This window comes from Solenopsis invicta, chromosome 3, assembly GCF_016802725.1.
Source record: "Solenopsis invicta isolate M01_SB chromosome 3, UNIL_Sinv_3.0, whole genome shotgun sequence".
Lineage (NCBI taxonomy): Eukaryota > Metazoa > Arthropoda > Insecta > Hymenoptera > Formicidae > Solenopsis > Solenopsis invicta.
In genome coordinates this window covers 2,808,724-2,835,990 of record NC_052666.1, presented here as the reverse complement: position 1 = coordinate 2,835,990, position 27,267 = coordinate 2,808,724, and the positions used below count along the sequence as shown (strand labels likewise).

Below are 27,267 nucleotides of genomic sequence, written 5' to 3'. Positions count from 1 at the left end.
TATTCTCACCTTTTCAAGAATAAAGCTCACTTTTCTCATTATTTTTGAGCAGCTGATCCGCACCCATGCTTGAGTAACCTTAAAAATGAAGGTTTTTTTAGCTTACTTTGTGTCTCTCAAAATTTAAATTGTATACCAAACGATTCTATATAATGAGACAATAAATTAACTTGAAAAGTTAATCATAGTTTTGGAAATATGGAAAGTAATTTATTAGTCAAATTTCCAATATTATTTAAGCACAATATACGCAAAAAGAAAATTAAAACTTTTGATAACAGTGCGAATTTGACTAGAATTAGTCAGAGGATAGTTCTCTGAGCATCATAAAAATTTTTTCTAATCTTGTTTAACTTTTTCAAAGGGATGAAACTTTTTACAAAAGTTTTTTACTAAATTTCTCGAAAACAAATAAGTATACGAAAAAATGTTTAGAAATAGTTGTCTGACTTTGAAATTCTACACAAAAAAGTCCATAATTTTTTTGTTAGACTAACCTTTTGACCGAAAAACACGTCTAAAGAGAGATAATTTCTGAAAGTAACTTTATAATGCGAGCAGTGGGTTCGAATATTTCAGCGAGAAATGACTTATCGAATCGATATCAAAACGATATCAGTTTGATGATTTCGACGTCGAATCAATATCTATTTGACATCAATCCCATTATCATTTTTCACTGAGATGTTGACTTGATGTGGAAAAAAACTGTAAATTGTTATCTTTAAATTGTAAATTATTATCTCTCATGTTCTTATTAAGTTTAATAGGTAAAGAAATATAATAAGGAAGATTTAGAAAAGATTGATTATACTGTCTAAAATCTTTGGAGTGGAATTCCACTCTTTTAGATGAAATTTTAATCCAAAAAATTTAGAGAGTATCCTTTATAATCCTGAAACGGTATTGTTTTTCACGATTGGCAATTTTTTAAATATTACATTTTCTTTTTATTTTAGACTGGTGACAGAGGATGGGAGATTCACCATGTTACGGTGACCAGAGTCCCCGGCTACGGCTTTGGAATAGCTGTGTCAGGAGGTCGCGATAATCCTCATTTTACTAATGGCGATCCAGCGATCGCGATCTCTGATGTGCTCAAAGCCGGCCCGGCTGAAGGAAAATTACAGTATGTATACCAACAGTTCAACGTAGCAATAAAGTTTTTTCATGTATGATAAATGCATACATTTTATCCTATTTTAAATTTCACACGTTAATTTGAAGTTCGTTTACCGCGTTTCTGATTAGTTGTTAATTTTATAATTATTTAATTGTTTAATTAGTATAAACGACTTGTATAATCATTTAACATTATAATTAACAAATTACAACCATTCAGAAACGCGGAATAGCTTCTTTTGTGTTTTCAGGTTGTTGTTGACGAAACTATTTTATTTTTAACATTTCCAATTTAAAAATAGCTTATTCAACGCACCGAATTTAAATACATTTTTATTAATAAGCGGAAATTTGTCTGTGATGATTCGTCTTAAACGACAAATTTTGCATTCATTCGGCATGGAGAAAAATATTGCGCGCGTTCTAATATATTTGTAATGTTCTAATATATTAAAAAAAAAATACGTTTATTAATATACTTATAATTATTTATTATTTGGACTTTTTAAATATATTTAGCCAAAAATTTAAATTACAATTTCTTATTTTTAGTTTTCTTATAATTTATATTTATTAATATTTACATATTGTAATTATTAATTAAAGCTTTATTTATGTAAAAGCAATTTAGTTACAATTATTAAAATAATTTAGTTTTAATTATGAAATGAAAATAGATTTACTTTAAAGTAACTCAAGAATACGAAGCCTTAGTCTTTAAGTTGTTCGGTATTAGGTAACAGAAGCCATCATCTGAATGTATATATGTATATTGTTTACAGAGTTAATGACCGTATCATCTCCGCAAATGGAATATCGTTGGATGGCGCCGATTACGGGGCAGCCGTGCGGGTCCTGCGAGATTCCGGTTCTACCGTTTTATTAGTTGTTAAACGAAGAGCTTCCTCGAATTCACCCGGTTGTTTAGGCAACGGAGTGCCCCAGAGTCATCGGCTCACACTCACGCGAAACAATAAAAAGGATGGTACGTAATTAGACAGCGTTTAACAACCGCGCGATGACTCGCGCTTCTCGAACAACACGTACATCCGGCCGTTAGTATTTCGTTCAACGTCGTAATCCGATTGAAGCAATGCTTAATCTAATTTAATTCTGGAGCTCTATTGTAGATGAATTTTTATCCAACTGCTAATTTAAGTTTAGTACAATTTTTATTATTTTATTGAAATTTTGATAACTTAATGTAATATTTAATAAGATTTTACATTAAACTTTTTTACATTAGACCTTTGTTTACATTAAAATGGTGTTAGTTTAATTATTCTAGTTAATTGCAGTTTAAAATAGGAGTAAAAATTAAAAAATTCTTAATAATGGAAAAAAGTTCTCCATTTTGTAGATAAAGTTTAACCCAGAGTAGTATTACCGGGGTCTCTTTTAAAAGGTCGAAACAAGAGATTTTTTGGTATTTTTTTTTAGCAACACTCTTTTTTAGCAACACAATTAATAATCATTATATTTGACTTAAAGTATAAAATAAGCACTCAAAAATCGATTAATTTTTCGTCGGATAATTTTTTAATAAAATATGATAATACGTAATTTCATAAATGTACAAAATTTTGAAAGCTGTCACAGGTGGAATAAAAATTAATTTGTTCTAAAAAAATAAAAATTGATTAAATGAAATGACGAAATCGAACGAACGAACGTTTCGACTCACTTTGGGGTCATCCTCAGCGTATTATTATAATAATGAATTCTTGAAAAATATCTGGCCTTTATCAGTCCGCAAAGCAGGAAACGGTCGAGTCACCAACGGTTTGCCAAATCCGTAGTGGCATCTTTACACGTCGAAGACGTCGAGGTGACACCAAAAAACGAGAATTACGGAACATCGCAGCCACATTAATTGGAACACGAATAATCATTCTGTCATTACGGAACACAGACGAAAATGTAACCACGATTTCGATTGGGAGAACATAAAAATTTTAGAACGTCTCTTAAGCATGCGATTAATATTTGAAATGCTCTACATTTAATTACAAAACAATAAGTCTCTCAATTTGTAAACAGACACTGAATGCCTGCGTCATGCGTACCTCGCATTATTATTGCAAAAAATAGTAAGAGATTCAATATCTTTTTGAACGATGCACAAAACAATTTACGATTTATTTCAATTTTAATAATTGATTCGTCATCAAATTTATTTATATTTTTATCCGACACGACCTCTTCTTGTTCCGCTCTTTCTCTGTTCTCATTTATGTATTTATTCATTAATTTGACGCATGACTTTCTGTGTTTCGTTAAGTAATATGTTTCGCCACTATAATCAGACTGATTCGATCTAATACAGTCGCTAAATAGTTGTACTTGAGACAAGAAGCACGTCTCTTGCGGAGCGAGAATAAATTTTCGAGTGTATACTTTTGACAGGAGAATATTTCCTAATGACAAGCATTATCCAAGTCGCTGGTTTTCATCAGTTTTAATTGGTGAGTCACCTTGCGACAGTCGTAATTAATGAAATTGTTCATCATTTAAAATATAAAATTATGTAGAGAAGTGTCGCCTCTTTCGACACCGTTACGTCTCTTAAAGATGCCACTGCGGATTTGGCAAATCGTTGGTGACTCGACCGTTTCCTGCTTTGTGGACTGATATAGACTAGGTATTTTTCGAGAATTCATTATTAATACGCTGAGGATGAACAAAGTGAGTCGAAACGTTCGTGCGTTTGATTTTGTTATTTTATTTAGGATGAATGAATAGTTATAACATTATTAATTGTATTTACGTACCTGTACACGCGCTGACTCTCATTAGCTTTATTTTCAATTGTTTATTGTTTAAATTTCGAGAGTCTTGACTTAATTGCATATTATTAGTTTAAAAGTAATTAGGTTATAAAATTGTTAATTTGACTTTTGTGTCGATGAGATAAAAATACATAATTTTAATAATAGAAAGAAATGGAACATAATTTTTACTATATCAATTTATTTTATAACTTAAAAAAAAACGAAGCGTTGTGAAACAGAAATAGAAAAAAAATAAAATCTAATATCTGAATTTTCTATGATTCATTGATTATTGTTTAGATGGCACATAAAACATAGTTTACAATATTTACATTATGTATACGTAATACAAACTATTTATATTTTACGTGTAAACATTCCGATGAAAACTAATTAATACTAAACTTTGCATATTCTTTTACTACTATTTTAACATTATTTAAAATTAAAAAATATTATTTTTTTGTATGTTATACATTGATCACTAACACAACTTAAAAAAAAAAAAAAATGAAAAGATAAATGGCTCTTTTGGACATCTAAAGAAAAAAAAAAACTTTTTTTATTTAAGAGAAATGGCTATCGTTGAAATTTTATTAAAAAAAAGACGCAATTTTTTAAAGTTAAACATAAATCTAATTCTTAACTTAGCTTTTTTTGAAATATTACGTTTAAACAGTTTGTCAAAATCAATATATCGATTTTTCGCTAAAATGTCCGTTTTTTGGGTCTTAAAAAAACGAAGCGTAAAAAAATTCTACGTTACGAATCTTTTTAATATTGAGAAAGTCTATAAAATTGTAAGTTGATCGGTTGAATTTTTATAACATAATGGTCATGCGTTTTGAAAACCCACGTTTCGAGAAAAAAACACGTTTAAAGTTTTATCTTCAGTTTATATTACAAAAACATTCAATTTAGTTTATATTACCAAAAGTGAATCATCCACTCTGAGGGTTGTAGAGCATTGTACAGAGGTAAATGCTTTTAAAAAATGTCTTTACTCTTGCCTGCGGCATAATCTCCTTCCTTGTGGAGCTTAACGCGCGCATCTCCGCATAAAGCATGTGATTTTCATCTTCCACAGCGGTATATACATATAATACGTATACGGACCTATTTTCACTTGCATTGCTTAGAGGATTTGCAGTAATGTGCACCTTTGTTAAATGTACGTGTACATTGAAAAAAATCACTAAGTTTCAATAAACATTTGTTTGTATATTTGCAAGAAAATATTTACTAAATATAAATATATATTTATTTAGTAAAAGGACGACTAATTAAATTTAATTATCAGTTTTCTTTAATTAACTAAACAATTACGTACTGCAAGTAAATATTTTCTTGCAAATATACAAATAAATATTTTATGAAATTTAGTAATTTTTTTTTTTAAGTGTAATAAATGTGTTTGGGATAATTCAACAGTTGTAGTGCCATCGTACATGGTTTCTCGTAGCAATTTTCCATATAGTTTGTATTTATAATTTAATGTTAATTTTGCAACATGAAAAATGCTTATTTTTATGATATAAAATTAGCGGATAATGTAGGATTTTCAATAAATGTAACTTTGGTTCTGCGAGTTTAATGAATTTTAATATGAACAACATAAAAATAATAATAATAACATGAAAATCAAATTTTATTTGATCATCAACTTTTCAAATTTTATTTGATATCAACTTTTATTAATCAAAAATTAAAAGCTGCAAATATTGCGCAAATATATTGATAAAATAAAATATTATAAAAAATAAAAAATTATTTACTTCCGATTTTATCAGCCAAGTTGGGGTCAGTCATGCGTTGTGAATTTTTCACACCGACATAACTATTGAAATAATAGCAGTTAAGAATTGAAGTTTTTTTTAGGCGGGGTATAAGCGCGTGTAGCACGTACTGTACCGGCGTACGCAATGCGAGAAATTTTGCTCGTACGCGAGTGACCTCACGTTGGCCAGTAAGGATTAAGACATCAAACTTTAAAAATCTGTGAAAAAAAAAATTATATATTTTTTTAACCCTTCTAAGTGTATGTACTCCTTTAATTTTTCAAGCTAATATATCTAGTTCGATTTCTGGTTTAATCTTCAAGCTTTTAATTTAGTTCTCCATTATCATTTTTTTTATCTTTATTTATCTTCACAATGCGTGTGATTTTTACAAGCGGTGTAACTCGCTCTCTCGATTTCTAGATTTCGGAATTGTGCTGGGATGCCGATTGTACATAAAGGAGGTTACGCGGGAGAATATCGGAGTGAAAACTGGGGACGTGTTAACCCGAATAGGCAGCGTCGCCGCTGACAATATGAGTCTGAAGGAAGCTAGAAAGCTGATGGACCAGTGCAAAGACAGACTCTCGATCGTAATTACGCGGGATTCGTACTGCCACGTGCATCAGCAAGGTAAAGGGGATAGCGGTGAATACCTGTCAGGTGCGAGTTACAGTAGTCAGAACTTATACGTTCCGCCACCCACGAGGCAGCCCTTGGAGGACAAGAGTAACCTCGTGCCGAGGGGTCGTTCGCGGGGTCCGCTGATGGATGTGTCTCTCAGCCAGCTGGATCTACCAGCGACGCCCACTGTAGATCCACCCAGACCACCTCCGCCGAGACCGGAAGGTATGCGTATTTCGATTGCTTTACATTCGAATAGAGAATAAAGTTTTAATAAGGGCCCATACAATGCAGAAAGATTGCAGCAACGTTGCAGAAGTATTTCATTGCAGGACGCAAACATGTTGCAAAATGTTACTGTAAATATAGTTGCAATATTGCAGCAATGGTAAAATATTTGCCTTTAGAAATACTGCAATGCAATGTTGCAATATCTGTACCTTGGTGCTAAAAGAACCAATGTTCAAAATTGCCAAATTCGAGTTATACAGGGTGTGCAAAAAAAGTGTGGAAACCCCTAAATATTTCCGTTCCCTTGCATTTCACAAGAAAATGTTTCAGACAAAAGTTGTAGTGTTTCGAAAGATCTATTTCCTGATTTTATCAGTTTGACCTTGGATGACGTCGCCAAGGTCAGATCGAAATCACATTAATTTTTTTAAATGGAACACCCTATTTTTGATTCCAGAATCTAATAGCTGATGTCAAGACCTTTCCAAAATATTGTAAGAAAGTTTTATTTTCGTTGAGTACTTTCCGAGTTGTGAGGCTTGAAAGCTACGGTGTAGTGTAACTTTCAAGCGTCATAACTCGGAAAGTCTTTAACGAAAATAAACTTATTTATAGTGTTTTGGAAAGCTCTCGAAATCGACTACAAGAACATGCAATAAAAAATATAGAATGTTAGAGAAGTACTGATACCCTTTAATTAGGGACCTTCCGATACTTTAATATTGTATCTTTTATTGCATATTCTTGTAGCTTATTTCGAGACTTTTCCAAAACACTACAAAAAAATGTATTTTTGTTAAGTACAAACCTATTTTGAAAATGTTCAAAATTTTCAAAGATCAAATTCTTATCTTATGTGAAAAGACTGGAGAACTTCCTTAAATTTGAAGAAATACAGATGTACATACATATTACCAATCTCAAGTTTATTTTTTTGATCGAAAATTTCACTGAATATCTTCAATCTCTCTTTTTCTTTTAAACTTTTAATGTTGTTTTGATAATGTAGTACATAATATCTTAAATTAGGATTTTTTCTGTAATATTTGTTCTACTTAAAATTGCTTAAATAAATAAAATATTTCCAAAATGACGCAATTATTATAATAATAACGCAAATATTATAATATTTATTATAATATTTGCGTTATTATTATATTCTTTCTTTAGAATTATTTTCTTTTTTTTATCAAGGATGAAATCCGGCCAAGTTTCATTCACTTTTTTTTTTTATAGATTATTATAGTTCGCGTAGACAATTGTATGATGAAGATTCGGTCTCGCCTCGGACGAAACAGCCCATGTAAGTCAACAAAATTTTATTCAGTTTCTTTACTATCAGTTAATACGTAACGTTTATTTTAATATTATTTGTGTACAGGCCGGATCCCCGATTTATTACATTCCAAAAGGAAGGATCCGTAGGTGTGCGATTAAGCGGCGGCAATGAAACCGGGGTCTTCGTAACTGCAGTTCAAGCGGGAAGTCCTGCGTCGCTTCAGGGTCTTCAGCCAGGAGATAAAATTTTAAAGGTTAGTTACACAACATGTGATAAGTACACCTTACCATTTAGATTTAGATGAGCTAGATCCTTATTCCAAAAATCCAAAACATTACATTATTATGTAGTGTTTTTAAAAGAAATTAAGGTTTCCAAATACATTTCGATATCTGAGCATTGGAAATTTGCAAAGAAATGTAACATTTTCGCGACAGATAAACGACATGGATATGAAGGAGGTCACAAGGGAGGAAGCCGTACTGTTCCTTCTTAGCCTGCAAGAACAAATCGATCTTATTGTACAACATCGACGTCAGGAATATGATCAAATTGTCGCGTCTGGCAGAGGCGATTCTTTTCACATAAAGTGAGTAACGTTTACAACACAAGTTAACCCTTAAACACATAAGTGGGTCTAGGAGACCTTCCCGAAAAAACTTTACCTTCGTGCCATTTTATTTTAGTTAAGCAATGAAGTTGGTCAATTGTAGCAGTCGATAGAGGAGACTTCAAACTTTTTTCCACTTAGCTCGAATCTTTCTTCTCAATCCGTCTTCACACTGTAAGCGATCGAAAATCTAGGGAAATTTTCAATATGTGTTTAAGGGTTAATAATCCTCTTAATGAAAATGAAAATTATATGTTGCAAGATGTTTAGAATAACTCAACTATTTTAATATGCAAACAAAATCTTATTAAATGTTATTTTAAGCTATCAAAATTTTCATAATCAAAACTATACACTAAACTTGAATTAGTACTTGGGTAAAAAGTCATTCCATAATATCACTCTAGGATTTATATAATCTCAGTTTGAGCTTTAAATTTAATTTCATTGGTTAATGAAAAGCGATTATTAAAAATATATACTGACGACGTACATATTTTCATAAAATGCATAGAACTCACTTTCACTACGAGCAACCGCAAAAAGGTGAGATGAGTTTTCGCAGCGGCGACGTCTTTCACGTGGTGGACACTCTTCATAATGGCGTCGTAGGATCGTGGCAGGTTTTCCGAATTGGACGAAATAATCAAGAGGTACAAAAGGGCATTATTCCCAATAAGGCCCGGGCTGAGGAGCTTGCAACCGCGCAATTCAACGCGACGAAGAAAGAGATGAGTGCCAGCGAGAGCAGAGGTAGCTTCTTCAGGAGAAGAAGAAACAGTCATAGACGCTCGAAATCGTTGGGAAGGGTATGAATACAACAAACTCTTTTCATCTATATTTTTATAAGGACTAATACTTTACCAATAATGGTTGATTAGATTAATTTTCATGTTCCTTCTATATTTTTTAGGACCACTGGGACGACGTGGTGTTCTCCGACAGCGTCAGCAAATTTCCCGCTTATGAACGTGTGATCTTAAGACATCCCGGATTTGTTAGGCCTGTTGTTCTTTTCGGGCCCGTAGCTGACCTCGCTAGGGAAAAGCTTCTCAAGGATTTCCCTGACAAGTTCACTTCCCCACGTAAGTAACTCATACACATTCAACATTAACCCATTTCTCTTCACTGTCTCATTTATAGGATTTTTCCCTACTTTTCTTCATGTGTAACCAATTATTTTTTTCAAAATACTTCTTGAAACGAAACATCAGTAATTTAATTATAGATTAACTGTTTATTAAAGAAACTATGTATATGCTTTTAAAGTAGAATGATTGGATTTGTAGAAATGGAAAGTCAAATGGAGGATGGCACGGGAAAGAATACCAAAACATCTGGTATTATTCGTCTGAGCGCGATTAGGGAAGTGATGGACAGGGGCAAGCACGCATTGCTCGACATCACTCCCAACGCCGTGGATCGCCTAAATTACGCTCAATTCTATCCAATCGTCATTTTCCTGAAGGCCGAGACGAAGCAAATCATCAAAGAGATGAGAGCTGGCATACCAAAGTAAGAGCGAGAAATGAGCAACATTTATTTCATTATTTGATTAAATTCTACATGCAATGTGTGATTACAGATCAGCGCACAAAAGTAGTAAAAAGCTTTTGGAGCAGTGTCAAAAGCTCGACAAAATCTTTTTTAACATCATCTGTTAGATGAGTTAGTGCATGTATATTATGAGAAATGTGCTGTGGTCCATATAAGATTTAAATGATTGAACAAAGTGTTGTAGTAAAGATTCGGCATAAGTAACATGCGAAAGATCTGAAGAACACAATAGCCGAATAGCCACATGCAGCGTTAAAAAATTCTTGTAAATATCTTTAGTTATGTAATTCTTTAAAATAATTGGGCCAATATAACAGAAATTGCCTCAATTCTGTAGCTTTCCATAAGCTTAGGTAATGCAATTCCCTTGGTTTACGAACAAATTCTGCGGGTATTGATGTCCGCATTTTAGTCAATAATTCCGAAATGCTGGTAATGTTCTTTTGTATTTTGAAATCAAAATGTGAATCTTGGCATACTTCGTTAATCTCAAGGCTAAGATCCTCGATATTTACGTAAAAACCGCTGTGTATTGTTTTGTGATGCAACACATTTGTTGCATTCTGTATCTCATCGAACAAAATATCATTCGGCCAACGGAAAAATGTGATCTCATTTTTGGGAAACTGACGTACGTGAAGAAAACTGCAGGGAAATTGAATCTCGCTTAGCGCGACTTCCCATTCCCCCTGCAATTCTACAGTTTGAGGTAATTCAGTGATGAAAGAAGAAGTAGTATTTTCCGAAAAATACTTCATACTGCTATTGCTCTGAAGAATCATGTGAAATTGCTCCGGTGGCGACATCTCGTAGTCGAGTTAAACTTGAAGCTGGGATCCAAGAGTCGAATTTGCTAGGATAACCTCGCCAACTAACCAGTAGTTGTTTATTAGTTCCACGTCCCCTACTCTTTATCACACGATCGACGATGAACTCTTCCTCTTGCAGATCTTTATCAATTCTCCCCAATTCTTGCTCGTAAAAAATCCCGTCTATGACTTCTCTTGCTAAATCACTCAATTCGTACACACGTGGATTTCGCCATTCGAGAATACGGTGAATTCTAAATATCTCCTCACTCCAGTTTGCTTCGTATCCTTTCTCAAAGGTGCCTTTCGCTCTACTGACGCGAACGAGATCACCGACGTGATATTTAGCCTTTTGCCCACGATTCTTGATTTTGTTAATGTCTTCCCATTGACGAGTCATATTTTCACGGGCAATACTTGCATTTTCTCTCGTAACAACCACAGGCTGTATTCTAGTGGCCGAATGACGAGTGTGATTGTACGCGTGCACGATATCTTGCAAAACATCAATATAACGTCGTGTGTTTTTATGAGTAAAATACCGCCACATCCGCTCCTTTAACGTTCTGTTAAAATGTTCGACGATGGCGGCTTTGATGTCAGGGTTGCGCGCTACTCTAAAACGTATATCGTTTTCTTCCAGAAACTTTTGCATCGCACGCCCAACAAATTCTTTACCCTTGTCGGTTTGCAGACATACAGGTACCCGTCCGTTGCTTCTCGAGAGTATACGCTGGAAAGCCTTTGTTACATATGCGGTCGTTTTATCCCGTAATGGTTCCACCCAGACAAATTTACTGAGTACATCGATAATCACAAGAATATAAGAATATCCGTCATTGTAACTTTTCAGATTTCGTAGCTCAATCAAATCACCCTCCCACACATCATCGATATTCGTTACGTTGTAATGTAGCCAAGGAAACTTTCGTCGCAGCGAACGATGCAGCGAGTACGTGTCTTGCGATTCCAACCAACGAACGACTTTGTCACGTGTGAAATTTGGTTTAGCGGAGCGCGTTAGATTTTCTACTGCTGAGAAACCTGCGTAATGTGAGGAATCGTAATACAGTTTTTCAAGTTCCGACATTAATAATTATTTCTTTAGTGTACTCCAATCTAGCAATCGTCTTTTTCTCGCTGGAAGTGAATCTACGTTTTTCATAAAAGTTGTAGGCGGATAAACTTTACGAAAACGAGGGGATAGAAACAATGAGTAATTAGGAGCTTTTTCTTCCTGCTCGCACTTCTTGCGTTTTCTCGTTCTTCGTTCTTTTTTCAACACCGTTGGACGCGATTTTGGCGTGGAGCCTGCGTTAGGTCGTAGTTTCTCAATAATCGGAGACGAAAAAGCGGAGATTGCGTTTAACAGGTGTTTATTTCCTACCAGTGACAAACGCGTGTTTAAGCTGCATAGTAATCGCGCAAACTGAGTTCTTCCTAGCGGTGGTTCTACTGTTTTTCTTTCTCGCATCGCGTCGTTTATCAGCTCGACAATATTCGAATCTTTTACAATGTTGCCATTTATAGTCACGACTCCATCCTCGTCCCAATTAATTTTATCAGGCACCGCATTATCTAGCAAGTATTTCATCAGTAAACGCGCTTGTGCACGATACGATTTTGGGACACTTTCTACTATTTTACTGGAGCTTTTTAGCAATTGAATGCTGTGATTTTTTTTCAACACAGTATTGTCGATATCGGGTAAATGAGAAAGTTTAGCAGAAGTTTGTGATTTTCGTGAGATATCATGAGAAACGAGTGTCGGTTCATTGTCAATAGCGTTGTCGATCTCTTCCGGAAGTCGTGCTTCATTCTCTACAATTTCAGTTTCGTTGGCTACATTTTGTCTTCTCGCTTCACGGATATAGTGAAGATACCGCCAAAGCACTAATCATTGCAAGGCTTTACGCGATTGTCTATCGACGTTTCTGTATCCTCCCGGAGGAATGATTCCTATTTCCCCCTCGCGCAGAAAATTTTTTCGATAAACTTTCATACACGTGGAAGCGATAGTCGTGCATTCTTCGAAAGGACACACTCCGGCGCGCTCTAAAAATATTTTCTCAAAAGCTACACAAGCACGCCGTAAAATATCTACGTCATTTCGACAATAGCGTACGATTTCTTGCTGGAAGTCAAAAATGACATTTTTACTTGTCATTTCCGTATGCCATGCAAGAAATCGTTCGCGCTCATCGGACTTCACTTGATCGGGGGAATAAAATCGTGCCTCAGGTAACAGACCGACATACGTTTGATTCTCCACAGTGTTAAATAAATGCGGAAAAGTGCCTTTATCCGCCGTATCCCTTAACCCAAAAGCTTTAGGTAGTTCGGATAATCGCATTGGCATATAATTAACACTGTCGATAAACTTTGTATGCCCGTCATCACGATAATCTTTGTCCCGTTCAAAGTTACCCTCGGCTTTTCTCTTATTAACGATTTTTTGACTAGATATTTTAAAATAAATTGCGCGTTGAACGCTTTTGCATTGTGTGCGATACAGATAATATTTTTAAAATGTTTTGTTGGACGTGTCACAAAATCTATAAATTGTTTTACCGGATCGATGTTGAATATAAATTCACGCGTTCCACACCAACGACACCGCACCGACATGTCGTCTATCGCCACGCAAATCGCGCAAATTTGCTGTGCCACACAGAGAGTTGGAACGTGTAACTTTACGTTCTCGTTTCCTTCGAGCGTCTCGTCCTGTCGCGTTTCAAAATCGTAAAACACGAATGCGACAGCTCCCTTGGCGACATTACCGTTCTCATCCTCGAGGTCATTAGCGTTTCTTTGTACCTCTTCACGTATCGTCGCAGCAGCACTCGTACCCTCGCCAGGGTCTTCTGCTACGACTCTACGTCAAAGAGGTTGCATGAAACACGAATGATTCACGGGTGGATGAGAACAACATGTCCTACAATAGGCACTGTCACATTCGTGTCGCGAGTTAATTTTTATAAATCTATTACATATATTACAAATTTTAATTGAATTTCAAACCGTTGATTTTCCCTTGTATGATTTTTCGGCACGATGACGCTCGAAACACGTATTACCGAAGAACGTACGGTTACACGTTTCACACCTGATTTTCTCAGCGTCGTGACGTTCACAGGAGGGTATAGCGTAGCAGCGTGGACATTTTTTAGAGCAACGATGCCCTATATCAGGCCGGTAACCGATGTTACATGCTATGCAATACCCTCCTCGTAAACCCGCGGCAGCTTTTAAATTTAATACCGGATTGTAATGGTGTTTATTCTCATAATACATTATATTTAAAGTATACTGCGGTTCGCGACCGAGGGAGGCGAGTATCGCGCGTCCGTCGTAGATCGGGTTCCCCCGCGTCCGAAATCTTTGAAGCCGTAAACCATTATAGCGATATTTTCATTGGTGAGATACCGTTGGAATTGTTGGATTTCATGAATCTCACATCCTTCCTCCGGTATCACGATGCCAGCGTTGCTCGTTAATTCTATCGCGTAATCCCGTTGTAGCGAGGAACGTTGGAATCTTACAGCTTCCCACATTTCGTCACGCGGCCCCGTCCGTAGATTTCCACGCTCACAGTGGACTTTCGCGGCTACGAGCGAACGAGGAAAACACAAATTGTCATCGTTAATAATTTCTAACATAGATCGTTTGGCGACGTCTTCCTGCGTTAACTGATTTGACATTCTTCCACGACCCATTGGTACCGCGACGTTGAATAGTTGGTTGGTAAAAGTTTCCGCGATATCAATTCCTCTTGCGCTTTGTGCTATCGAACTTACGAGGTCCCATATGTCCTCGTAAGTCAAGTCGCGCACAGGACGAAACGATAAACCTGCCGGTCCGCGCGTTAAACTATCGGAAATAAAAGATAGGCCCACGTAATCTGTTCACTCGAGCCTATCGCGTATCTATAAATTTCACGGAACGCGTTTTCCAGCCATTGCACAGTATTATTACCTTTCGGTACTGCCCGTATCGCGAAACTCGCCTCTCTTCCGAGTATTGCAAAATTTCTAAATCTACGCGCGTTTTCCGTAGCTCTATATAATAAAAGTCGTCGCCAACCTAATGCTGCTGTTGTTGTTGTTGTTGCGGGTGCTGTTGCGACTGCTGCCGCTGCTGCGAGCGTGGCTGTTGCGACTGATGTTGCTGCTGAGATCTCTGCTCAGCAACATTCTCCCTAGAATTTTGTATTCTAGCCACTTCATCAAGTCCAGCGCCGATTTGAACTGAAAAATTAAACATTCTTATTAATTATTACCGTCTTATATTGTGTTTATTTAATTTTTTATTATTAATACGAGAAAACGTCGACAAAAGTTATATCATATGAGGTGACTCACCCAGTTACCGATGGAGACCCTTTTTTACGTCACGCCACCAGTAGATGGAGTATCACCAATTGACATTCGCGTTCATACTTTCCGCCTACGTCGTAAAGCAAGATGGCGATGCGTTACAAAATTTTCTGTTTTCTTTTTTTCTCAAGCTAACTTTCTTCTTCTCACACTTAATAACCTCATATTGTGCAAATATTGTGTAATAATAGCATTAAGAATTGACAAAATTTTAAATAATCATGCTAAGATAAAGTTACGTAAAAAACAAAGTACTTTTACCGAAATAAAATTTCTAAGTAATATTTACCAATAATTAAATCTAAATGCAGGAAAATAAATATTTTACAATTATTTAAAAAATCAATGAATTCTTTATTTTAAAATATTATGATAAAAATATAATATTTTATACAATATTTTTTCAAGATATAATTAGGAATAATTGCACAATAAAAGGAAAGAAAATGAAAGAAAGAAAAAAAGAAGAAAAAGAAACAGAAGTCTTTCTCTCCAACTTTTTGTCATCTCGCTATCTGACGCAGGCTGAAAAGTTGGAGCGTATGCCAGTGGGTGATGCTCGTTCTGCTGGCGGTGTGAAGTAAAACATCCTCTGTAGGTTATGAGTCTCGTTTACGACGATTTTCTTTCACAGAATTTTATTTACCCTGATCCGAGAAAAAAATGACAAAAATGAAATATGTCGTCTAAAAATTATTTTATATTAGTTAAAAATAAAATGAAAATAATTAATAATAATAATATTTACCGTTGTATTCGGGTGAAGAAACTCTCTCGTTTTCTTCTTCCTCTGGCTCCTCTTCTGGCTCCTCCTCCTCCTCCTCCTTCTCCTCATCTTGCTCTTCCTCTACCTCATCCGAGCCGGAGCCGGAGCCACCATATCCTTCGTCATCATCTTCCGCCGCTTCCCCCTCTCCTCCCTCTTCATTATCGTCGCCGTCTTCCTCTTCATCAACACCGTTTTCATCTACATCCTGCTCTTCTTCATTTTCGTCTTCCTCATCATCATCATCTTCCTCTCTATTTTCCCCTTCTATTATTTCCCTTGCTTCTTCTTCCTCCTCGTCTAAATTTTCATCTTCCTGCTCCTCTTCCTGTGACGGTCTCTCTCATCTTTCTCCTTCTCTCCTCATCTCCTCCCTCTCGTGTTCTTGCACTAGAAAAAAAGAAAAAAATTTGATGAGAACAAAGTCAGGTTTAATTATTGGTAAATATAAGGTAGTTTTTTTTAAGCTCTTTTTCTTTTTTTTTAATCTTACCTGGGGAATATAAATTTATATCGGATGGTGTTCCGGCATCTTCTACAACATCGTTCTCATCATCATCTAAAACATAATAATTCCAATTATTATTATTTTATTAATATTATAACATAATATTTTGTGATTTAAGAAATTTACCTGTTATATCGATGACAAGAATATTCCGTTGAGTGGGAATATCCTCCTCCGCATGCTCGACTTCAATTCGTGGTCTTCCTAGAAAATTCATATATTTAAAAATTTCTAATTTACAACGAGAGACGGCTTACGTCTCATGCCTAGTGAATGCTAAGCTACTTACGTGCGGGTACGGCGCCCTGGAGCTCCTCTTCCGAGCGACGCCGTCTCACCCCACTATCCCGTTCAACCGGGAGCGCGACAGGAGCTCGCGGTAGCAACGCATCGTGTTGCTACGGGTCTTTCATCTGAAAAATAAATATTATTAAAAATAATATCTAAAAATTCTTACATTTTAATATGATTTGATTTATATTGACTTAACTTGTCGATTTTCTGCTTGACGCAGGAAGTCTGCTTTCAAACCTCCCGCATCACTCTCGAAATGCCCGTTTGCACGCCGCGTTTCAACATGATGCTGGAGAATATTCTCCAACCTCGCGTCGCCACCGCAGAACCCTGTTCTGTGCATAATGCACAGCAATGTGCTGGAGCACTCACCCGCGAATTTATGAAATAGCGCGTAATTTGAGGCACCATCGTCAAATTTTAATTTATTAAAGTAATGTTTTTTTACGATTTTGCTCTCCACATTACACGCTATAACAAAAAATTTCGCCATAATGTCGCGCACCATTTTCACTTTTTTTTTTTATTTTACTTGCACACGCGTTTAACGTGGTACACGAAAACGTGTCTTATAACTCGAGAGTACGAAAGACGAACTAACGCTAAGTTCTCCTACAGCTCATCTTATAGCTTTTAGTTTCTATTATTTGGAAAAAATGTAGAGGGAAAACTTACCTCAATAACTTCACCTTCTCTTGACCTGATTGGAAATTTTCAAAAAAAAAGTCAGGAAGGAAAGTAAAAACTTTGCTAGATAACTCCACCTTCTCTCGAGCTGATTGGAAATTTTCATAAAAGCCCAGAAAGAAAAGTGAAAACTTAGATAGCTCCATCTTTTTTTGAACAGTTCCGAGAATTTTCTCGAAAAGTCAGGAAAGTTAGAGAAAAAAATAAATTTATCTTGTTTATGTCTCCGCTTTCTCCTGTCTTAAAATTCTTTGCTCTAAGTAATATATCACCCCCACCCTCCTTTAAATTAAAAGATTTGTTTTTGACTAAAAATCCAACAAAAGATAATGTATTTTTCTAGAAATGCATTCAAAATTTATGTATCTTTTTTTTAGAATAGTAACCCGTACTTATATCAAAGTACCGACATTTTAGAAATTTCGACTGACTGTATTGTTTCATTGAAAAAACCTAATGTACCCTGTTTGAACAGGTTAGAACAGGCTCTCCGTTAGTGATACACAGTAGAAACTCACATAAAGTGAGAGACAAACTGCATTAAAAATTTATTCTCCAGAAAATCTAGAAAATTCGAGAAAAATCTAGAAAACTCTAGAAAAATCTAGAAAATTCTAGAAAAAATCTAGAAAACTCTAGAAAAATATAGAAAATTCTAGAAAAATCTAGAAAAAATTTTTTAAATTTCACAGTTACATGCGCAGTCACGTTTTTTGTAATGTCACAACGTCGCAATATCGTGACAACGCAGCGTACAGAGTCGACGTGGTTAGCTATGATTTGAACTCAAATTCATTCGAGTCTCCTCGTTCGAAGTGACAACCTCGTGGACAAGTAAGTCGGTCTTTTTCCCGGTCCGAGTGTCTTTTGCATTAATTTCATCAGACGAAAGAACAAAGAAGATGGCCAACCAAAAAGTTATTATTAACTCTGGGAAACGATCGGCGGATCTCGATACAGCCTGGACGAGCGTCGACGAGAGGAGAAGCGAGCAATTTCATATGTTGCTGACAACATCATATGGACTTAACAACTCACATACGAAGAGGATTCATGTGGGTCTACAAACGACTAACAAGGGGATCTTCGAGCCAGTGGTGAAATTAAGCGGAAACAACGCTGACGGAGTATATTTCGATGTGGAGTCTTGGCAAGAATTTCAAGAAAACTTGGGGCTCATGAGCGAATATTTGAGTGCCAATAATGAATTCAAGCCAGATCCCATCGTAATGAAAAATAATATTTCCATCATCTTTACCACATCCTATGGTTCGAAGTTGCTGACGTGCAAGGAGAATGAAAATACCAACGTGGAGGTTGGAGATTCAGCACCGCCGGCGAAGAAGCGAAAAACCTATGCTGTAACAATCGTGATGCAGAAAACTACCTTTCAGGGCTTGGAGAATCTAGTGAAGTGTGTGAATTGTTATTTGGAACATTTAAAATCTTTAACTAATGTCGTTAATGAGTGCGCACAATATTTAATTCAAGAAATAGAACTGAAACTTCCACGAAGCTACGTAGATCGTGACATTATAAAATTAACACTAAGAGGAAATTATAGCGAAATTGGGTGTAATGTACGTACTCAAATTAAAGATTTAACTTTTCTTGACATGTTCTTTAATATAATATTTTTGGAACTAACTTCGCTTCGCTTTGATGAAATTGTTAATATAATTTTGACAAATTATAGATCATAACTCTGTACATAGTTTCATATTCAAATAAAAACAATTGTGAAGCGACATATTCAATTGAGTACTTTTTTAAAGTAAGAATGTACGTAAAATTATTGTATAAATAAATGTTTTACTTTTGTAACATTTAAATTTATACTATTTCTTTTACTCAACCTATACCCTTAATGTTAAGAATTTTTTTGTACGTTTTCAGCATTACTCGTCTTTGAAGCAGCGCAAAACGGATTTCTTTTGTTTTTGTAACGTCTAAGTAAAATTAAACAAAAATTATTTGAAAGAATATTCTTACAGAAACTATGAAACGTAGCTTGCATGTTCATTCCTGTTTTACTGATTCAATAATTGTAAAAATTCTGTATTCTTAGCTGTCATAAATCAATCTCCTTTTGTAACATTCAAAAATTAATATAAAAGAAACCTTAGAAAGTTTAATTTCTAAAACTATAAATCGAAACTCATGCTCATTCATGTTTTGTTAAATCCATAAAAAGACAAAAAAACTTTCTATTGTTTATAGTTGTCATAAATCACTCTCCTTTTTGTAGCATTTCAAAATTTAATATAAAAGAAATTATTTAAAAAGATATATTATTCTCTCAGAATTTACAAAACATATAATTATTCTTGTTTTATTAGATTCTGTAATGACAAAAATTTTGTATTGTTCCTTTATAGCATTTCTTTGTTACCATTCTTTTAAAATAAGTTTTTCCTTTACCTTTAAAAGAGTTACCGACTTTTGATTCGTAATCCCCGCTAGTACTTTCCTTTTTTCTTACCCCACCCTTGCGGAGCCAACAAATGTTTCCCCCGAAATGTCATTTTCCTTTCAATCAACTTGTTGGCAACTATGGGAGCGACCAATCAACTCTTGGGCAGCCATGGGAACTTCTAATCAGAACGCTTTACTCCCACCGGGTGACACCCAGCCATACGCGTGCCTGCCATTCAAAGCGCTCCAGACAGTACCAGCTCCACCCCTCCCAACCATTTTACCTAATTATCACTTAATTATCACCTAATTTTCACCTAATTATTACCTAATTATTACCTTTTGTCAGGGTCAGGACCCCCGCTGTGAGACCTTTTTCCCCCTTCCTCCGTCTGGGACCCAGGACCCCTGCTGTGTGACCTACTTTCTCCCCACCCCTGTGACGTCATTTGTTTTGACGCCCCATGGCTGCCCACATACTACTCACATGCGTCTTCCAGCTCCCTGATTTTACTATCTTTAGTGTTGGCGTTGAGCAACGGTGTCACCTCAGATCTCCTTAATTGGTGAATTTATAACTACTTAATTCGTGACATCTGATTATTGCCGTGAGAGTCATCGTATTCTTGGAATCGGGATGATGGATTTAAATATATTTTAACAAGTTAAATAATGGAATTAATTAATTTTGTTGATAGAAACTATAGATGAAGGGAAAAAATTATAGAAAAAATCTATAGGGACATAATACTGATAAGGATCGTTCGGCAGGAAAACGGGGATCCAGTCGTGGGGATTTAGGGCCGTAACTATGGAATATAGAACGTCTAAGTCCAGGTGAAAGTGTAGACAAAAATCAAACAGAGTCAGGAATGGACTTTAAGGGAAATTGCTCTACTATTTCTTCAATGGAGTTTTGAAGCCCATTGAAGTAGTAATATCGCGAGCGACGAGGAGGGAGCTCAACTTCTTCCAGGAACTCCACACTGGATGTGGAGCACGCTGGAGAAAGAAAGGGGCTTGATGTAGGAAGGTCGAAAAGAATAGGAGAGTAGGAAATACTAGACATAGATTCTGGAGGAGAATCGGGGGCTATTTTATACGTGATTAAGGAGAAGATTGAAACGACGGGGGACTCGGGTCGGAACTCCTGAGGAGTTCCAGGATCCTCAGGAGAAATGGGAGAAAGAGGTTTGAGATCTTGCAAATCTTCTGATTCCTCAGGAACGAGGTGTTTCTCTTGAGGAGCGGTCTCCTGCTCCAAGTGGTCGCGCCTTCTTGGAGGTACTCTTCGTACGCCTGATCGAGGAGTATCTGCGCTTGTCTGACTCGCTCGCGGCGAAGACGTCTCGCGGTCCGGCGACCGATCGTGGAACGTTTCCCGTAGTTGACCACTATCAACCGCATTCAATTGTTAATAGTAATCCCGAAGGAGCCAGAGAAAGAAGAATGGAAAACTTACTTGTTAACAGACGAAGAAAAGAGACTGCAGAATTCTGTGGGGTTGAAGGTGCTTAACGAAGCGCAGGCTGTTGGCTCCAAGGAGTGCTTAAGCTGTCAATTGGTGATGCTGCTCGGAGGTTTTATATATAAAGTTCTTGAGCACAAATCGTTCTAAAAATATTCGCACAGCTTCTAAACTTGTTAGGTGATGATGCAAAACAAATGTGAATGAACGTGAATGTGAATGCGAGTGCAAATGCGAATGCAAACGCGAATGTCAGAGACGCTCGGCAGTTGCATTTTATAGGGTTTAAAAAAAGGGCGTGGAGATGATCAAGTGGATGAGATGGATACTTGATTGGATGAAACTTTTTGAGATTTCTCTAATCTTTCATAAATTATTTGCTGTTGAAATTTTGGGTTTGCTCGTTGGGTATTTCACCAACGCTCACTACCAATCATCTTTTTGGATGATCTCTCGTTGGTTAATTTTCCATCTTCTTCTGGGTTTTCTTAATTTTTAGAAGGACGGACAGGTGCTTCGTCCAATCGCTTAAGGGATTCGTTATCTACAATTTCCCCCTTTCTGGAACGTTTGATGCCGATTTTTTGTATCGTGTTCGTTTATTTAGTACTCATTTTTCATATAAATCATCTTTCGGCTTGTGATGAAACGTGCGTTTAAACGAACGAAGCCGGAGTTATAGATTTTATAGTTTTATAGTTTCCGACGGCGTCGCAAATCAATGTTATCGCTGTCGCCAGGCTTAAATATCATTTCTGTTTTTCCTTTTCGTTCCGGCTTTGTCCTTATGAATTACTGTTAGGGTGAGCAAATATTGCTCGTAATTTTGTCATTGCACGATTTCCTCTTTGTGCTTCTATTTAGCCGACTTATTACTCCGGACGCGATATTTGAGCTTGATATCTTTCAATTTTTTTTCTAATAATAAACAAGGGACAGCGTTATTGTAAAGAGCAAAATTGTGGGGGCCTTTGGATGCGATGATTAAGTGTTATAAATCTTAAGGACAATTTCTTCACTTTGTTTCGTTTTTGTATTTTACACGAGGGATGCGAAAAGAGAAATCGTGGAATCCTCCGGATGTAACAGTAAGAATGTTAATATTTATATATACTCAATCTTCTAAGATTTTACATCTTTTGCTTTTCCATATGAAATTACTGAATTTAAATGTGTTGCTAAGACTTGATATTGTTTTTCTAAATTATCATGTACGTTTATGATTATCAATTTTACTTAAGCAATTTCTGCATGTTTTTCTATGTAACATATTAGAATTTCAATTTGTTGCATAGTAGCCCTTCCTCGTTGGCAAATTCTTTTCTTTTTTTCTAAAAAAATATTATGATAATGTAGTCGTAAAATGAGCGAAGCGAGTTATTAAAATACGTCTTTATTTATGCGTTACAAAAGAAAAGGCAGTTCACGCCATAGCGTGATTGAGTATATGCGTGTGTGATAAAGAATGAGTGTTAAGGCGGCGCGTAATATGCGCTGCTCGGTTGCCGGGGACGATAAGGTGCAAGATTTGACAGCGCAAATCTCTTCACATTAAATATACATCCATTAAATACACACATATACGCACACGCGCACACACACATAAACGCGCGCGAGAAGTGGTTGATTAGATCGGAGCTTTTCAAGATCGAGTTTGTACGAACGGATTATGTAAATTCCTTTAAGAATAAGAGAAGAGGATACGAAAAAGGAAAGATTCCGGTCTTAACTTCAAGCTTCTTAAACACCAGCTAATATTTATATATTCCAAGCAACAATTGCGTAAGAAAGTTATATGCGCATCGCACACATCTTATGAGAGTTTTTGTTTTAAATCTTTACAATTAAAATAATTTTTTATATATAAATTCAAATGCTTCATCCTCAAATTTACGAAAAAAATATGACATGAATCAAAAAACTTTTTTAATTATTTGGAGAAATTTAGAAATTTGAAAAGTACAGTTTGCTGGTTATATTTGTATACCGATTCGAATGTTTGAAAAACTATGCAACAAAAATTTCCATAAAATGCAATTATGTCAAATCCAGCTCAATATAGAACTGCAAAAAATTGATATACGTTTCTGTAAATAGCGAAATATTATATCATTAGGTGTTAAACTTAATTCCTGCCGCTCGCTACTAGAGGGTGCTGGCTGGCGAGTTTCGACAATGAAGTCATATGTCTTTTGTAATTTAGACATCGCTGAAAGTGATTCAATCATCATAGATTAGATTTCTCGACGCCAAAGACATTTTCCAATCGACTGAAAATGAATCGCGATAAGCTGTTTTTCCGACATGTGCTTCTTCACTACTTTGACCTCAAGAAAACCACAGCTGAAGCGCATCGCTTATTATCCGAAGTGTATGGTAATAAAACTCTATCGGAAAGAACATGTAGAGTTTAGTTTGAACACTTCTGAAACGGTAATTTTGATGTGAGAGACAAAGAACGTCCAGGACAGCCGAAAAAATTTGAAGATGTCAAGCTGCAAGAATTGCTCGATGAGAATCCAGCCCAAACGCTTTTAGAGTTGTCGGAACAGTTAAATGTTACTCCAATAGCCGTCTCAAAACGCTTGCATGCCATGGGAAAGATTCATAAGAAAGGGAAACGGGCTACCACATGAATTGTCAAAAAATGCCATTTTGAATCGTTTGACTATTGCAACTTCTTTGTTTGTCAGGCAAAGAAAAAAGAGTTTTTTGTAGCGCATCGTGACTGGCGATGAAAAATGGATTTATTTTGATAATCCCAAGCAGAAAAAATCATGAGTGGACCCCGGCCAACTATCCGCTTCAACGCCGAAGAGGAATATTCACGGGCATAAGACCTTGCTATGCGTTTGGTGGGACCAGAAAGTTGTGCTGTACACACAAACAAAACCGTTACCGCTGATTGCTACCAGCCAATTGAGTGACGTATTGATGCAAAAAAAATCATCTGTAGTCAACAATCGATGCAAAGTTATTTTGTTGCATGATAACGCTCGACCGCATATCGCGAAAAGCGTGAAGCAGGTACTTGCGAGCTTGAATGGAAAGTTCTGCCGCACCCAGCCTACTCTTCAGACCTGGCGTCGGATTACCATCTCTTGCGATCGATGCAACACGCACTTACGGACACACACTGCTCCGGTTACAACAAAGTTCAAAAATGGGTGGATGAATGGTTCCCCTCGAAAGACACCGCGTTCTACCATCGTGGGATTGCCTTGTTGCCGGAGAAATGGGAAAAAAATAATAGAAAATGAAGAAAATTACTTTGATTAAGGCATTCATTCATCTTTCCTTCGAAACAAATCGATTTTATAGACAAAAAAACGGCAGGAATTAAGTTACCTTAAATTTAGCTTTTATATATTTGTATTGTTCAAAACGAGAGATGACTGGAATTATTTTTAAGAATATTTGAAAATCATATTTCTTCGTACTTAGACACAAAAAAGTGTTGTGATTACTTTTAGAATTTCTATCTTTTCTTGTTTTGAATAATTATTTCCTCTTCGGAATAAAGAGAAATATAAAAAATGCTAACAGATTAACAAGTCGTCTTCGTGTTTTGATATATCGTTAATGCCAATATTTCGTGAACATTTTAGTTCATTACTCTCAAGGGCGACTCGAGAATCATTTGGCATTTTTTAAGAAAAATCTGTAAAATCCTTAAAAATTTAATTAAAAAGTACTATTACATAAACAAAGATTTGATTTCTTTCATCTACGTTGCTTGAAATTGAGAAACTTATTGTTACACGTTTGATCCGTGATTTGAAAGTGACGAAAGTGACATCTTTGATTGTACTTACTATAAAATATCATTGAACAATCTGTAAAATCAAAGAATAAATAGAATTTTGGAGTTCACGCGTCGCTCGATTTCACATTATTAACTATCATTTCAGTAACATTGCAATACTTTTTTTTTAAAAAGGGATTAACGCATTAATTGTTGCAAGATCACGAATCTACACTGTGATTATTTTCATTTTCAATTTCTCCTAATCTACTTAAAATCGACTGTTAACCGATTATTTCTAGGCTAAGTTTTGTTGACTGTTTTTTAACTTCGTGTGTAAGTTGACTCAGGGCCAATTATTTTGAGGGAAATTAAAAGTCACCTTTTTATGTTCAACTTATACTTGACTTATATCATTAACTTTTTGCATTATTACAATACGCCCTGTCGGAGCGCACAATCACTAAGCAGTCACTATGGACCACTGTCAGAGACAGAAAGTCACGTGACTAGGCGTTCTCCGTAAAAATAATGCCAGACAGTGCATCATAATCAATGAACTCGCATGAAAGTTGACACTCTCTTGTATTAGAGTGAGCGGGAGCTCTCTCTCTCTCTCTCTCTCTCTCTCTCAAGAGGGCCTCTATACAAGTGAACAAGGGCAATGATATAGCAACAAAGCGAGCTCTCTCAGGATCTCTATATTTTTCCCAGAGAGAACTCCTCAGAACCTGTGCAGTTAATTCCAGAGCCAACGAATTTTTATCCTGGCTTTAGAATTTTTATATTTTGCCGCATACATGTTCACGAAATCGTTTACTGGTCCCTACATTCAACCGATTCCCCAAGAATCCACGGATTCCAGAGTAACTCTCTTCTCATGAACAAAAGAGGTTAATACAAAAAAAATCAGTAATAAATACAGATGACGTTAAATCGACTAAAAATCAATGTATAGTCGTCTGAGCAGTAAATTGATCATGTAAGTCAACTAAGAGTCGCGCATAAAAAAGGTTATTTAAAAATAACTGAATTGATCGGCTGATAACCAATGATGATCAAAACATTTGTTAGTCAACCATAAGTCGATATTTAGTTTGATTTTTAATTTGATTTGAACTTTAGACTTTTTCTGCCTGATAATCAACTAACAATCGATTTCGTTGATTAGATAATTATGTTTTGTTCCGCACGCTATGTAACAATTAAATGTTTGAAAAGAACTTCAAAGTACGTTTAATCTATGATTTGTTGTATATACATATAAGATACATTTGTAAAAAGAAGTTTTGAATTTAAATTTAATGTATAATTTACATTATATGTATTCAAGAAAAAATTACGTATTATCCATCGAAGTTTCTTCTGACTTTATAATCAACATGTTCATAGATCCGCAGACTTTTTTTCTCAACATTTCTACAGTGAATGAAACGACACAACTCTTTCGCGCTTGTCAGGAGCCAATGGCCTACGAAATAATAAACATAGTAGGAATTATTTTACGTTAATGCAATTTTCATAATTGTAATAGGTTGTCTCAAAAGTTCTTTCCGCTTTTTTAATAGAAATTAATTGTGCAAAACTTTATAAATGACCCAATTTATTGAATTAAACGTTTAAAAACTAAAACGAGCAAACTTCAAACATCAACAAAAAACCGACCTTGCATCTAATCTTTTGTTGTTTTGCAATGTTGAGCAATGCACAAATTATTGTACGAAAAAAACTTTTGGGACAATCTAACATTTCGTACGCATACAAAAATTTGAAAAAGTTGAGTATGTCAAAAGCTTGTTAACTGTGACGTTATATTTAAAGAGCGCACGATCGCATTACCGGCATTACATATAGTTGGATATGCAAGACAGAAGAATGAGGCCATCTATACATGCATTGCACTCGTCATCTTCTATGAGGAAGATTCCGGAGGTACTAGATGATACTTGGACGAAATAGCTACTTGGATGAATAAGCTGATTAAAGTGAGCTTTTCTTGGCTGCAAGATGTGCTAAAGACTACTACTAGCTTCTTAATTAAAGAAAACCGTTATGATCACTGAAATTTGTAACGCATACACTTTTTACACCGACCGACTACGAGAGTACTTTCAGACTTTTCCATCACGAGAAAGACACAAGAAAGAAGACCAGTTTGTTCTACTTATACTTGTGACAACTTGTACCTGTTCGTGAACAACACCACTCTTTCGATAAAGTAATCACT

General features: G+C 35.7%; 1 protein-coding gene across 7 annotated transcripts in view; it reads left to right on the top strand.

Annotated features, from left to right (window-relative positions):
- LOC113003683 (tight junction protein ZO-1) overlaps positions 1 to 25,228 on the top strand; it is a 54,375-nt gene extending 29,147 nt beyond the window's left edge. For all 7 annotated transcript variants that reach the window (XM_039446909.1, XM_039446908.1, XM_039446906.1 and 4 more), the window contains 10 exons: positions 960 to 1,129; positions 1,905 to 2,107; positions 6,095 to 6,520; positions 7,763 to 7,829; positions 7,908 to 8,058; positions 8,243 to 8,394; positions 8,930 to 9,224; positions 9,329 to 9,500; positions 9,705 to 9,930; positions 10,001 to 25,228. In XM_039446909.1, coding sequence (XP_039302843.1) covers positions 960 to 1,129; positions 1,905 to 2,107; positions 6,095 to 6,520; positions 7,763 to 7,829; positions 7,908 to 8,058; positions 8,243 to 8,394; positions 8,930 to 9,224; positions 9,329 to 9,500; positions 9,705 to 9,930; positions 10,001 to 10,079 — 1,941 coding nt within the window. In that variant the 3' untranslated portion in view covers positions 10,080 to 25,228. The remainder of the gene's footprint in view (positions 1 to 959; positions 1,130 to 1,904; positions 2,108 to 6,094; positions 6,521 to 7,762; positions 7,830 to 7,907; positions 8,059 to 8,242; positions 8,395 to 8,929; positions 9,225 to 9,328; positions 9,501 to 9,704; positions 9,931 to 10,000) is intronic.
- Positions 25,229 to 27,267: the final 2,039 nt, after the last annotated feature.